The sequence below is a fragment of the Rhinoraja longicauda genome, chromosome 1 (genome assembly GCF_053455715.1).
Source record: "Rhinoraja longicauda isolate Sanriku21f chromosome 1, sRhiLon1.1, whole genome shotgun sequence".
Classification (NCBI taxonomy): Eukaryota; Metazoa; Chordata; class Chondrichthyes; order Rajiformes; family Arhynchobatidae; genus Rhinoraja; species Rhinoraja longicauda.
Window position 1 is genome coordinate 134,740,310 of NC_135953.1, and position 15,158 is coordinate 134,755,467.

Sequence of the window (15,158 nt, forward strand, 5' to 3'; positions counted from 1 at the left end):
CAACACTCCAAAGACGTACAGGTATGTAGGTTAATTGACTGGGTAAATGTAAAGACTGTCCCTCGTGGGTGTAGGATAGTGTTAATGTGCGGGGATCGCTGGGCGGCGCGAACTCGGTGGGCCGAAGGGCCTGTTTCCTCGCTGCATCTCCAAAAATCTAAATCTAAAACCCCTAGTCTCCCTCCAATTCTTCCTCTCCTGCTGTGTTTTTACTATCCCTCTTATCCTTTGGTCCTGTTTCTTCCCACTTATCTATAAACTAAAACTTTTGTTTGTTTGTTTGTTCCTGAACCTCAGCAAAAATGGTGCACGCTAGCGCGACAATTTTAGGCCCACCTTACTCACCGCCGTCCCTTTGGTGCTAATGGAAGAAGTTTCATTGAAATTGGTGTTATATTTTTAAAGTTTTTCACATTTTAAAGTTTAAATCTATCTCCTAGGGAGGGAGGACACATTCCTTGTATATGCACATACTTGGCCAATAAACTTATTCATTCATTCTTCTCTCCCATCCTGAAGAATCACGATGCAAAACCTTTCTGCCACCTCCTTGCCCTTTTCTTTGATCAGGTGTCTTCCCCGAAAACTGTGGGCCCCTTTCACCCTGCTCCTATACTCAAATCCTTAGCATTCATAGCAAGCGAATTTGAGTATAGGAGCAGGGAGGTTCTGCTGCAGTTGTACAGGGCCTTGGTGAGACCGCACCTGGAGTATTGCGTGCAGTTTTGGTCTCCTAATCTGACGAAAAACATTCTAGCCTTAGAGGGAGTACAGAGAATGTTCACCAGATTGATCCCGGGGATGGTAGAACTTTCATATGAAGAAAGACTGGATAGACTAGGCTTATACTCGCTGGAATTTAGAAGACTGAGGGGGGATCTTATAGAAACATATAAAATTCTTAAGGGGTTGGAGAGGCTAGATGGGGGAAGCTTGTTCCCGATGTTGGGGAAGTCCAGAACCAGGGGTCACAGCTTAAGGATAAGGGGGGAAGTCTTTTAGGACCGAGATGAGAAAACATTTCTTCACACAGAGAGTGGTGAGTCTGTGGAATTCTCTGCCACAGAAGATAATTGAGGCCAGTTCATTGGCTATATTTAAGAGGGAGTTAGATGTGGCCCTTGTGGCTAAAGGGATCAGGGGGTATGGAGAGAAGGCAGGTACAGGTTACTGAGCTGGATGATCAGCCATGATCATATTGAATGGCGGTGCGGGCTCGAAGGGCCGAATGGCCTACTCCTGCACCTATTTTCTATGTTTCTATGTTTCTACCCTTCTCCAGTACTCCTGATCCACATGAACAGCTCGATCTGGCTGCTTACCCTCTCTCGATCATTGCTAACCGCTGACAAGACATTGACCATTTTGAGTTTTGCACTCCCCTCTCACACTCTAACCTATCTGCACTCCATTCATTAACAACCAACTCCAATGCCACCATCAAACCCACTGCAAGGGTAGTGCTGTCGTCATCTAGCCAAAGGACCTCTTTCTCATAGAGGCCAGCTCTCAGACAACTCCTAATACCAGCCCACTTCCATCAAGTGCCCTGAATCCACCCTCAGGGCTGCCCTGGCCTGTTCTTTCCCCACCAAACCTACTCCTTGTTATCCTGACTCTATCCTTTCTCCTTTGGTCCAGTTACTTCCCACTTATCTATATACTAAAACTCTCGTTTGTTTGTTTGTTTGTTCCTGAACTACAGCCAAAACGATACATGATAGCGCGACAATTTTAGGCCCACCTTACTCACCGTCGTCCCTTTGGTGCTAATGAAAGATGTTTAATTGAAATCGGTGTTATATTTTTGAAGTTATTCACATTTTAAAGTTTAAATCTATCTCCTCGGGAGGGAGGGCGTAGGGAGGGATAAGGGGGGTTGAGGGGTTGGAGTGGGTGGGAGGGGGAGGGGAAGGGAGGGTAGAGGGGGAGGGGAGGAGGGAGAGGGGGAGGGGAGGAGGGAGGGGTGTGGAGGGAGAGGCGGAGGGGAGGGGGTGTGGAGGGAGAGGGGGAGGATGGAGGGGGAGGAGGGGAAGGGGAGGAGGGAGGGGGTGTGGAGGGAGAGGGGGAGGAGAGGAGGGAGGGAGAGAAGGGAAGAAGGGGGAGGGGGAGGGGGAGGGGAGGAGGGAGGGGGGGGAGAGGGGAGGGGGAGAGGGAGGGAGGGGGAGGGGGGATGGAGAGAGAGTGGAGGGGGGAGAGGGGGAGAGGGGGAGGGAGGGAGGGGGCAGAGGGGAGCGGGAGGGGGAGGAGAGGGTGCTGCACCAATGCAGGAGAGGTTTGGGCCCAACGGGTCCACTTGGTCTAGTATCTGTGAAAACTCTGCTGCACTCCGCTACTTTGGTAATTTATTTCCAATTCACTGGTTCGAAAGAGCTCATCTTTACCTCAGACATACAATCATTTTGTACCTCCAGCCCGCACCAGGATTGTGTGAGAACTCTGCACTCTTCCTTGATCAGGGGCATTACCACTTCCCCTCTCCCAACTCACTCATTCACCAGGCCGAACTTGTTCTCACTACTTCGCCTTCAACTCCTCTCGCTGTCTCTAAATCAAAGGTGGAGTCACGTGCACTTGCACGGGCCCAGGCTACCACTGCCCTTTTGTGGGATAGAGAACGTAAAACAGTGCGAACGATAGACACAAGATGCCTGAGTGACTCAGCGGGACAGGCAGCATCTCTGAAGAGATGGAATGGGTGATGTTTCGGGTCGAGACCCTTCTTCAGTCTGAAGAACTGTATTTTGCATTTTGTGTCTACCTTCGATTTAAACCAGCACACTCCAAAGACATACAGGTTTGTTGGTTAAACGACTTGGTATAAATGTAAAATTGTCGTGTGTGTGTGTGTGTGTGTGTGTGTGTGTGTGTGTGTGTGTGTGTGTGTGTGTGTGTGTGTGTGTCTGTGTGTGTGTGTCTGTGTGTGTGTGTGTGTGTGTGTGTGTGTGTGTGTGTGTGTGTGTGTGTGCGTGCGTGTGTGTATGTGTGTGTGCGTGTGCGTGTGTGTGTGCATGTGTGTGTCTGTGTGTAGAATTGTGGTTGGTGTGGACTCAATGGGCCGAAGACCCTGTTTCCATGCTGTATCTCGAAACTAAACTAAATTTTTCAGTCAAACTCAGTAAATTAAAGACTAATATGTACATCCATTAATGTACACAATAAATATTCTTAATGGTATTTAACAGTGAGCCGGAAGTGGTTTCATAATAAAAGATAAGAAAAGGTTCTCGGCTCTGTACTTATAAAATCTGAAGAATCACTATATCATACAGTAACAAGGACACCACCTGGCTTAACATGTCTGCTGGCTCTTTGACAGAGATAAATAATTAATCCCTTGAATTTTCTGCATAGTCTAGTAAAGCTTTTGCAATTTGCATTTATCTAGTTCCTTTCTGAATAACCCTAATAAATCTGCTTCAACCACCCTTTCAAGTAAGTTTTTGCAGTGTGGGCCATATGTAGTTACTTAACCAACTTTAGTTTCTGTCCTTTCATTGCTAATCCTTCCGCTACCAGGAATATTTTCTTCTTATTTACCCTATCAAACCCATTCATGGATTATAAACACTTATCAAAGCTCCGTTAAATCTTCCCTGCTTTAAAGACAACTCGTACTTTCAAATGCTGCATATTACTATCATTGGCAGCATCCAGCAACTCTCTTCAGTGTTAATCCTAATGCTCAACATCCTTTGTAAAATAGAGTGTGCACAATAAAATAGGAAATGCAGGAAGGAACTGCAGATGCTGGTTTAAACTCAAGATAGACACAAAAAGCTGGAGTAACTCAGCAGAACCAGCAGCATCTCTGGAGAAAAGGAACGGGTGACGTTTCAGGTCGAGACCCTTCTACTCCAATTGAGTCCTATCTTATATATAGTATTAAAGCTTAAAAAATGATTTGAATGCATACACACTCAAAAAAGCAACAAAAAGGTGCAGGAGGTTAGTAATTTGTAATAAAAACAGAAAATACTGGCGAGATAAACAGCTTTCCCTGTTCTCCTTGATTCTCAACAGGTACTTTTCAACCAGACTATTTCCAAAAATGTCATGTGTTATTTCATTCCAAGATCCTGCTCTATTATCTGGTTCATATTTGCATGGGTATTAATGATGAATGGCAACACATTAGTGGCATCTGCATTTACTGTATTCAATGAGTTCCCAAGCTCGTTCACTTAGATTCCACCAGCAGTAGACCACAACCCTACTGTCAGGCAGATCGTGCACCAGGTTAGACATATCATAGAAGACAGAGTACCAGAGTAGATCAGTGGGTCAGGCAGCATCTCAGGAGAACATGGATAGGTGACATTTCAGGCTGGGACCCTTCTTCAGGCTGATTGTGAGACGAGAGGGGAAACAAAGCTGGTGGGCAGGACAAAGCCTGGCAGGTAACAGGTTGATACAGTGAGGAAGGTTTTGTGCCGTAGGTAGATGGTTGGACAAAGACCAGTGATGAAAAGACAGAAGGGGTGAGACAAAAGGATTGAAGAGTTTCGAATTGTGAAGCTAGAAGAAGGAATATAGGTTGAAGAGGAAAAGGTGTGAGGCTTGGTGGGGTACGGGATAGGGGACGGGAAGAAGGGAGGGGGTTACATGGGGGAAGATGGGGAGGAGGGAGGGGTTATGTAGCAACCTAAAATTGGAGAATTCAATGTTCGATAACTCCATAACTCTGCCCCTATATAACTCCCCCTTCTCTCACCCCTCCCCCCCCCCCCCCCCCCCCCCCTCAAGGCATGATTAGGAAGTTTACAGATGACAGTAAAGTGGGTGATATTGGAGATAGTGATTATCAAAAATTCCATTGATCAGCCTGGCAAGTGGGCTGAGGAATGGTTAATGGTTAATACAGGTTAAGTGCAAGGTGTGGTATTTTGGGTCCAGAATAGGACCCTCACAGTGAATGGCAAGCCCCTGGGGAGTGCAGGTACATCGTTCTCTGAAAGTGGTGTCACGGGTAGTCAAGAAAGCTTTTGGTACATTGTCCTTTCATCAGATTGAATGTAGAAGTCGCGACATTATATTACAGTTGTGCGAGACACTGGTAAGGCTGCATTTAAGAGTATTGTTTTCCGTTTTGATCGCCCTGGTATAGGAAGGATTAAGCTGGAAAGAGTGCAGGGAAGATTTACGAGGATGTTGGCAGGACTTGAGGCCGTGAGCTATCAGGCGAGGTTGGGTAGACTAGGACTGTTCTGCATGGAGTGAGTGCAGGAGGCTGGAGGGTGATCTTAGAGAGAAGCATAAAATCATGAGGGGGATAGATAGGGTAAACGCACAGTGTCTTTTACCCAAAGTAGGGGAATCAAGAACTAGATGATTTAGGTTTAAGTGGGAGGGGAAAGATTTGTATGGAAACTGAGGGTGAACTTTTTCCACACAAAAGAATAAGGATATACTAAAGGGCTGTTAGAGAGTGGATGTAGAGAGGACGTTTCCAGTCATGGGACCAGAGGACACAGCCTCAGAATAAATGGACATACCTTTAAAATGATGAGGAGGAATTTCTTTATCCAGAGGGTCATGAATCTAGAATTAATTGCCACAGACGGCAGTGGAGGCAATTAATCCTGAACCTGCTAGTGAGTGGCATGAACTTCAGCTGGGTCAATAATAGATGCTACAATCCAGACCTGACCACAAATTGTACAAACCTATGATCCTTGAGTGCATTTCACATCGATATTTGGGTCAATTCCTTCTTGGAGATCTGCTCGACCAAGTACATCAGTACATTGTAAGAGTAGTCAGAAATGAACTTCATGTCAAATGCTGGTACACCTAACCCCTCATTCTATTGTTGGTCCTATCACTATGTATAGGCAGAGCATAGGAATTCCGAACCTAGCGGCCAGACACATGTATCCATCCAAGCAGCTTTAACTCGGGCGGCCCGGTGGCGCAGCGGTAGAGTTGCTGCCCTGACAGTGAATGCAGCGCCGGAGTCCCGTGTTCGATCCCGACTACGGGCGCTGTACTGTACGGAGTTTGTACGTTCTCCCCGTGACCTGCGTGGGTTTTCTCCGAGATCTTCGGTTTCCTCCCACACTCCAAAGACGCACAGGTTTGTAGGTTAATTGGCTTGGTAAATGTAAAAAATGTCCCTAGTGGTTGTAGGATAGTGTTAGTGTGCGGGGATCGCTGGTCGACGCGGACCCGGTGGGCTGAATGGGCCTGTTTCTGCACTGCATGTCTAAACTAAGCTAAACCCAGGGACAAATGGGAACAGTGGTGTGGTCACATTCACTCAAATGGGGTCACTGACAAGTACAACTAAGCAGTTTGTTCATCTTTCTTTATCTAAATGCCCTCTAGGGACAATTTTTTAAAACATTTATCAAGCCAATTAACCTACATACCTGTACGTCTTTGGAGTGTGGGAGGAAACCGAAGATCTCGGAGAAAGCCCACGCAGGTCACGGGGAGAATGTACAAACTACGCAAAGACGCCGCCCGTAGTCGGGATGGAACCCGGGTATCCGGCGCTGCATTCGCTGTAAGGCAGCAACTCTACCGCTGCGCCACTGTACCACCCTCTCAATGTCAGTAAAACCAATGTCAGTAAAACCAAGGAGCTGATTGTTGACGTTAGAAGAGGATCCACAAACCTGTCTTGATCGAAGGGTCGTCAGTGGAGAAACTCAACAACTTCAAGTTCCGAGAGGTGCATATCTCTGAAGAGAACCCAGCACAATGGTGCAATCATAAAGACAGCCCATCAACACCCCCAGTTCTTTAGAAGTATGGTTTAGTTTTGTTTAGAGATACAGCACGGAAACAGGCCGTTTGGCCCACCAAGTCCGCGCCGATCAGCGATCCCCACACATTAACACCATCCTACACACATTTTACACTTATACCACACCCACAAACCTACAAACCTGCACATCTTTGGAGTGTGGGAGGACAATAGACAATAGGTGCAGGAGGAGGCCATTCGGCCCTTCGAGCCAGCACCACCATTCAATGTGATCATGGCTGATCATTCTCAATCAATACCCCGTTCCTGCCTTCTCCCCATACCCCCTGACTCCACTATCCTTAAGAGCTCTATCCAGCTCTCTCTTTAATGCATTCAGAGAATTGGCCTCCACTGCCTTCTGAGGCAGAGAATTCCATAGATTCACAACTCTCTGACTGAAAAAGTTTTTCCTCATCTCAGTTCTAAATGGCCTACCCCTTATTCTTAAACTGTGGCCCCTTGTTCTGGACTCCCCCAACATTGGGAACATGTTTCCTGCCTCTAACGTGTCCAACCCCTTAATAATCTTATACGTTTCGATAAGATCTCCTCTCATCCTTCTAAATTCCAGTGTATACAAGCCTAGTCGCTCCAGTCTTTCAACATATGAAAGTCCCGCCATTCCACAGATTTACAACTAACTCTCTGACTGAAATTTTTTTTCCTCACCTCCGTTCTAAATGGCCGTTCTAAAAACCGAAGATGATCATATTGAATGACGGTGCTGGCTCAAAGGGCCGAATGGCCTATTCCAGCACCTATTTTCTATGTTTCTATTGTCTGACCACTTTGTGGAGCACCTCCATTCTATTCACTGAGGCAAATGGAGCTCCTAGTTGTCTCCCACATGTATCTATGTTCTGCACTTTCAGTGGAGGTGAAACAAAAGGACCATCAGTCTGAAGAAGGGTCTCGACCCGAAACGTCACCCATTGCTTCTCTCCAGAGATGCTGCCTGTCCTGTGGAGTTAATCCAGCATTTTGTGTCCATAAGAAGGACTAATATCATCTTCCATCCAAGCACACTGCAACCTTCCAAACTCAACATTGAATCGAACAATTTCAGGCAATTTGTTTTTACTGTTGTATAAGAATATGCCAATTTTATTGCAGCTGTAATATTAACTCCGCTTTTCTCTTGACATTTAAGATTTAATTTTTGGAAGTTGTTTAATTTTATAGTGCAAGAACATGACTTCGCCTTTTAGATGTTTTGCAGCACACAAAAAAAAAAACTTATCTCAAGTTTATACACTAGCTCTTATGGGAAGACTCAATTTAATTACATTATTTTGTTTCCAGTCACGCCTTTTAGAAGAATCCAACTACAATGTTAAATGAGGAATTGCTGCAGTCACTCTAACCAAGCAAGCTATTTGATTACAAAAACTGTTAGCAACATAAAAACAAGACCAAGGCCATCGTGAGCGTGGACTCTTATAAGTACCTGCAGAAGGAGCAAAAAGGTCCTTCTGCAGTTGTACAGGGCCTTAGTGAGACCGCACCTGGAGTACTGTGTGCAGTTTTGGTCTCCAAATTTGAGGAAGGATAATCTTGCTATTGAGGGCGTGCAGCGTAGGTTTACTAGGTTAATTCCCGGAATGGCGGGACTTTCATATGTTGAAAGACTGGAGCGACTAGGCTTGTATACACTGGAATTTAGAAGGATGAGAGGAGATCTTATCGAAACGTATAAGATTATTAAGGGGTTGGACACGTTAGAGGCAGGAAACATGTTCCCAATGTTGGGGGAGTCCAGAACAAGGGGCCACAGTTTAAGAATAAGGGGTAGGCCATTTAGAACTGAGATGAGGAAAAACTTTTTCAGTTAGAGAGTTGTGAATCTGTGGAATTCTCTGCCTCAGAAGGCAGTGGAGGCCAATTCTCTGAATGCATTAAAGAGAGAGCTGGATAGAGCTATTAAGGATAGCGGAGTAAGGGGTATGGGGAGAAGGCAGGAACGGGGTACTGATAGAGAATGATCAGCCATGATCACATTGAATGGCGGTGCTGGCTCAAAGGGCCGAATGGCCTCCTCCTGCACCTATTGTCTATTGTCTATTGTCTATTGTTTACCTTAACAATAAACTTGACTGGACCGAAAATATCAATCCACTGTACAAAAAGGGCCAGAGCAGACTTTACCTGCTGAGAAGACTCAGGTCCTTTGGAGTGCAGGGGGCACTCCTAAGGACCTTCTACCACACTGTGGTGGCATCAGCCATTTTCTATGGAGTGGTCTGCTGGAGCAACAGCATCTCAGGGGGGGAAGAGACTCGACAAGCTGATCAGGAAGGCCAGCTCTGTCCTGGGTTGCCCCCTCGACTCAGTACAGGCGGTGGGAGAGAGGAGGATCATGGCAAAGATAACATCGCTTCTGGACAACGACTCCCACCCCATGCAGGACACTGTCACTGCACTGAGTAGCTCCTTCAGTGACAGACTCCTTCACCCCAAGTGCGTGAAGGAGAGATATCAGAGGTCCTTCCTTCCCGCTGCTGTGAGACTGCACAACCAGCACTGCTCCCAGCAGACCAGTCAACAGACCAGTTAACAGTAACAGTAAAGGAAAAACACAGTAAATGATGACAATTATCCTTATCTTTATTTTTATTAATAAGGAATGTCTCTTGCTATCCACTTTGCTGCTGTAACACTGCAAATCTCCCCGGTGTGGGACAAATAAAGGAATATATTATTATTATATTATGAAATAGATCCCAAACAAATGACCCTTCAAAGAGGAAAATAGAACATAGATAGACAAAGATAGTACTATGCCCACCACTCTGAAAACCAGAATCCCAAATGGAAAATGCCATCTTATGATCAAAGATTATGCCTCAAGAAAGAATATTGGCAAACTTCTCTAACACAGGAAACATTTTAATCCAATTAATATCGGCAAAAAGTCTTCAATTATTACCACCCTTCATTTTGAGCTATCTCCCCCCATCAAACTCTCTGGGTTCTCCAAATTCTCCTTCTCATTTCACAACGAGTAAGATAACTGGACCAAATGTTTTTCATCAGAACATATCTGGAGCCACAACTCCCCTCTTCATCCATGTACATCCACGTTTTGTTGCACTGTCTCTTAAACAAATCAAATCTATGCCTGCTCAATGTGTTTTTGACATTGAAAGGGAAATTTTCGCACTCAAGGAGACCACTTACTTACGTTCTCTCGGCCCTGCAGAGCAATCCCACCAGCCCCATTCCCCCATTCTGTACAGCCCCTGCTGCTCTGCTCGGTGGCGCGGCCGTAGAGTTCCTGCCTGACAGCGTCAGAAACCCGGGTTCGATCCTGACCAGGGGTACTGTGTGTATGGAGTTTCTACGTTCTCCCCGTGAACTGCGTGGGTTTTCTCTGGGTGCTCTGGTTTCCTCCCACACTCCAAAGACGCAGAGGCGTATAGGCTATTTGGCTTGGTCAAATTGTAAATTGTCCCTAGTTGTGTAGAATAGAGTTAATGTGCGGGGATCGCTGGTCGGTGCAGACTTGGTGGGCTGAAGGGCCTGTTTCCGCGCTGTATCTCCAAACTAAACTAAACTTATTCTCTATCAATCAGTGTATAAAACCATGAGGGGAATAGAAAGAGTGAATGCATGGTCTTTACCCAGAGTTGGGGAATCAAGAACAAGAGGACATAGGTTTAAGGTGAGAAGGGGGAAAGATTTAATAGGAACCTCAGGGGGAGTAGTTTTGTTTTACACAGATGGTGGGGGGCATATGGAACGAGCTGCCAGAAGAGGTAGTTGAGGCAGGTACCTTAACAACATTTAAAAGCCATTTGGACAGGTACATGGATAGGAAAGGTTTAGATTGATATGGGCCAAACCCAGGCAGATAGGACCAGCTTAAATGTGGCATCGGGGACGTCATGGGCAAGTTGGGTCGAAGGGCCTCTTTCCATGCTCATCATTCTATTTCACAAATATTTCTCTTTTTTCACTTTCCTAACCTCAGCTACTGCAGCTCAATCACCTACCAGCATCATCTTGATGTGAAATGAAAACCAAAGTACCCAGTGGAAACCCACATGGTCATGGGGAGGAATATGCAAGATGTGTAGGAAAGAACTGCAGACGCTGGTTTACATCGAAGATATGCACAAAATGCTGGAGTAACTCAGAGGGACAGGCAGCATCTCTGGAGAGAAGGAATTGGCGACGTTTCGGGGCGAGACCCTTCTTCAGACTGATGTGAGGGGAGTGGGCGGTACAGAGATGAAATGTAGTCGGAGACAATAAGACTGGTCGGAGAACTGGGAAGGGGGAGGGGATAGAGAGAGAGAGAGGGAAAGCAAGGGCGACTTGAAGTTAGAGAAATCAATGTTCATACCGCTGGGGTGTAAGCTGCCCAAGCAAAATATGAGGTGCTGTTCCTCCAATTTGCGCTGGGCCTCACTCCGACAATGGAGGAGGAGAAAGGTCAGTGTGGGGATGGGAGGGGGAGTTAAAGTGCTGAACAACCGGGAGATCAGGTAGGTTTAGGCGGACTGAGCGGAGGTGTACAGCGAAACGATCGCCAAGCCTGCGCTTGGGCTCGCCGCTGTATAGGAGTCCACGCTGCAATCTCCACACATGTGGCACACAAGATCACGATCAAATCCAAGTCTTCGGAGTTGAGACAACAGTACCAGCTGCAGCACCATTGTGCCACCCCATGTGTCTGTGACGCCAGTCCTACTGCATCAGATAATCTAACAAAATGACCTGCACGACATCGGAGGAAACCCCTTGACTTGTGTCACCAATGGCTGGTTGCCACAGGTTGGAGTGTGGAATCACGAGCTCGGATGTACTTGAAGAAAAAAATCCCGTTGGTCTCCTTTCCCTTCTGGGGTACTTCTTGAGAAGTAGCTCACCTACCTGGGGCTGAAGCTATGAGTCACAGTTGGTCTTGCAAAGATCAGGCTGGGTGAGGACTACAATTGACAGTGGGAGATCAGAAGATCAGAAGTGATGGGAGTAGAATTAGGCCATTCAGCCCATCAAGTCTACTCAACCAGTCAATCATGGCTGATCGATATCTCCCTCCTAACCCCATTCTCCTGCCTTCTCCCCATAACCCGACACCCATACTAATCACGAATCTATCCATCTCTGCCTTAAAAATATCCATTGACTTTGCCTCCACAGTCTTCAGTGGCAAAGAATTCCACCCTCTGAATAAAGAAATTCCTCCTCATCCACCGTCCTAAAAGTGCATCCTTTAATTCTGAGGATGTGACCTCCAGTCTAGACTCTCCCACTGGTGCAAACATCCTCCCCACATCAACTCATTCATCCAAACTCCAGCGAACATAGGCCTAGTGCCTGACGTCTATTGCAAATAATTTTAATACTTTACTTAAACTGTTGTTGTCAGAAGCAGGTTCTCAGGTCCAACTCCACAGCCTTTATCTGCGCAAGCAGGTCTTTTAAGTTACAATGAAGGTTTGTGAAAGTCAACTTCTGCATGACTGTCCGCAGGTCGTATGTATGTGCATGGAAGTCAGACAAACTGCAGCCAACATGTAATGCAGATTATTAGATAGTACTACACACTTCCTACTTAACTATGTCAGATTCCCAGCTACAAATGATAGATTTTGGGGATTGCACACAAAGTCCCATGTCATCCAAAAGCAAAATAAAAACTACAGGTGTTGGAAAGTTGCAATAATAACAGAGAATACTAGAAATGCTCAGCAGGTCAGGCAGCATCTGTGAAGAAAGAGACAGGGTTAATGCTTCAGGTTGACGACCTGTCGTCAGAACTAGCACCCTCAGCTCATGCTCCATCAGAGATTTTCTTGCCGAAATTGCATCTTGCAAAGGTTTGCTTCACAATAAAATTCTAGATCATTGATTGTGGATGATCAGCCATGATCACAATGAATGGCACTGCTGGCTCGAAGGGCCGAATGGCCTACTCCTGCACCTGTTTTCTATGTTTCCATGTTTCTAATGACTGATAAAATAGAGACGGGCATATTAAATACTCTCTCCGATGCCACTCACCCAACATGACTAAATTGTTAAAACAATTTTTAATAAACTCAAAAGTTCCATCCAGCATTGATGTTTCTAAATATTCACGTTATTGAAACAAGCTATGCTGTTTTTTTGTACAGATCATGCCAATACATATGATGAAAAAAAAGGATCGACTGGGCTTATATTCACTGGAATTTAGAAGGATGAGAGGGGATCTTATAGAAATATATAAAATTATTAGGTGATTGGACAGGCTAGATGCAGGAAAAATGTTTGCGCGATGTTGGGGGAGTCCAGAATCAGGGGTCACAGCTTCAGAATAAGTGGTAGGCCAATTAGGACTGAGATGAGGAAAACCTTTTTCACCCAGAGTTGTGAATCTGTGGAATTCTCTGCCACAGAAGACAATGGAGGCCAATTCACTGGATGTATTCAAGAGAGAGTTGGATATAGCTCTTAGGGCTAACAGAATCAAGGGATATGGGGAGAAAGCAGGAACGGGGAACTGATTCTGGATGATCAGCCATGATCACATTGAATGGCGGTGCTGGCTCAACGGGCCGAATGGCCTGTTCCTGCATCTATTTTCTATGTTTCTATGTTAATACCACATTTTATTTTAGAGAAATGGAAACTGAATTTTTAGACCTGAAATTAACTGTGGTATATTACCTTGGTTCATATGCCGGCCAGTATTCCAGTTCCTGAAATAGTCATCCTGAAAAAGAAGAAAATCAACGATTACATATGTTCAATCTGTTTGTGGGTTAATAATGTTTCAACCGGGCGATTAAATAAGACTGAGAAATGCACAATTGAAAAATAAGTACAAACCTCGACCTCCTGCAAGGCAAGCATGAGAAACAAGAAAAAAAAGAATTAAATAATAAACTGGGAAAATCAACTTGGTCAAAAATATAAAAGAAGCATAACCTGCTTGAAATGCTTTCTAAAATTCAGTATCGATATAATTCACAAGGCACAGTAATATTGCTACATTCCAATGCATAATATATTCAACATGCTTTTTACATTAAGCATATGCTGTTTTGTGTCATAAGATGTGGAACTGGAAAACATTCAGACACCAGACAAACTTACTCTCATTCCATAACCAATCACAGAAATAATGTTGAATATATTTCAAAATAATTGTTTCCATTATTGTCCATTATTACATTATGTTGAGCATGGATGCTTCTCCAAAAATCCTGCTGTGCTTTGATATCAATGAAAAATTAAACTCACCAATGATTAGAATTTATTATAATATATGCTATGGCATCACATTTTGCCATGAGTTATACCTTGTTGTTTATTTGCTTTCCTTGTTTTAGAAATAACCAGGGCAACCAATCCCATGTATTCCACAATTTTTGCTGTCAGACTTCTGTTATTTGCTTTATTGTTATGTATCCAAATTTCAATAGACAATAAACAATAGACAATAGGTGCAGGAGTAGGCCATTCGGCCCTTCGAGCCAGCAATGTGATCATGGATGATCATTCACAATCAGTACACCGTTCCTGCCTTCTCCCCGTACCCCCTGACTCCGCTATCGTTAAGAGCTCTATCTAGCTCTCTCTTGAAAGCATCCAGAGAATTGGCCTCCACGGCCTTTTAGTATGTTTCAATCCCAGTTGGTATTTATCTCCCAAATAGACCGAGCTAAATGTAAAACTGTCTGTATAGTAGTTAATGCTCAGAACAAACCATAAACTGAAAACTAGCTTGCCAGTGCTCTAAATTTACAAGCTATACCATCAATTAATAGTTTAAGACTTCCGTTTATATTGCACCTTTCATGACCTCAGGATATCTTAAACCACTTTGCAGAAATGAAGTAATTTAAAGTGTCATCACTATTACAACACGGGAACCATTAATGTTTCATTACCTCAATAAAATATTAATTATACAATTGTGAGACACTCTGAGGCTGCTCTTGTAAACCTCATAGTAAGGTTTGCTCTGCTTCATTGTTCTCTTGAAGGTGATCCTCCTTCTGCAACAAGGATTTCACAAATAGCATTGCATTGTGTACAATCATTTTGCTCATGATTGAATTGGTGATACAGAAACTTGCAATCAAATCAATATTTTTGAACAGCTATTAAGCACATATTGTGAATGCCACAGCTAGACTTCTGAACTTTCGTAACACCGAAGCAGTAATTTAGCATGTTTTAAAGTGTGAAAGGAACACTTTAACGATAGTTTAATTGTCGACACAAAATGCTGGAGTAACTCAGCGGGACAGGCAACATCTCTGGAGAGAAGGAACGGGTGACGTTTCAGGTCAAGACCCTGTTTCAGACCCTTCTCGACCCGAAAAGTCACCCATTCCTCTCTCTTGAGATGTTGCCTGTCCCGCTAAATTATGCTTTGCTGAATAAATACAATATTGCACAAAAAATT

The 15,158-nt window shown here is 44.6% G+C and overlaps 1 protein-coding gene across 1 annotated transcript in view; it reads right to left on the bottom strand.

Annotated features, from left to right (window-relative positions):
* Positions 1-15,158, bottom strand: part of spock3 (SPARC (osteonectin), cwcv and kazal like domains proteoglycan 3) — a 416,043-nt gene that overhangs the window by 279,156 nt on the left and 121,729 nt on the right. Inside the window, exon 3 of the mRNA XM_078407003.1 lies at positions 13,412-13,457. Within this exon, the coding sequence (XP_078263129.1) occupies positions 13,412-13,457 (46 nt within the window). The remainder of the gene's footprint in view (positions 1-13,411; positions 13,458-15,158) is intronic.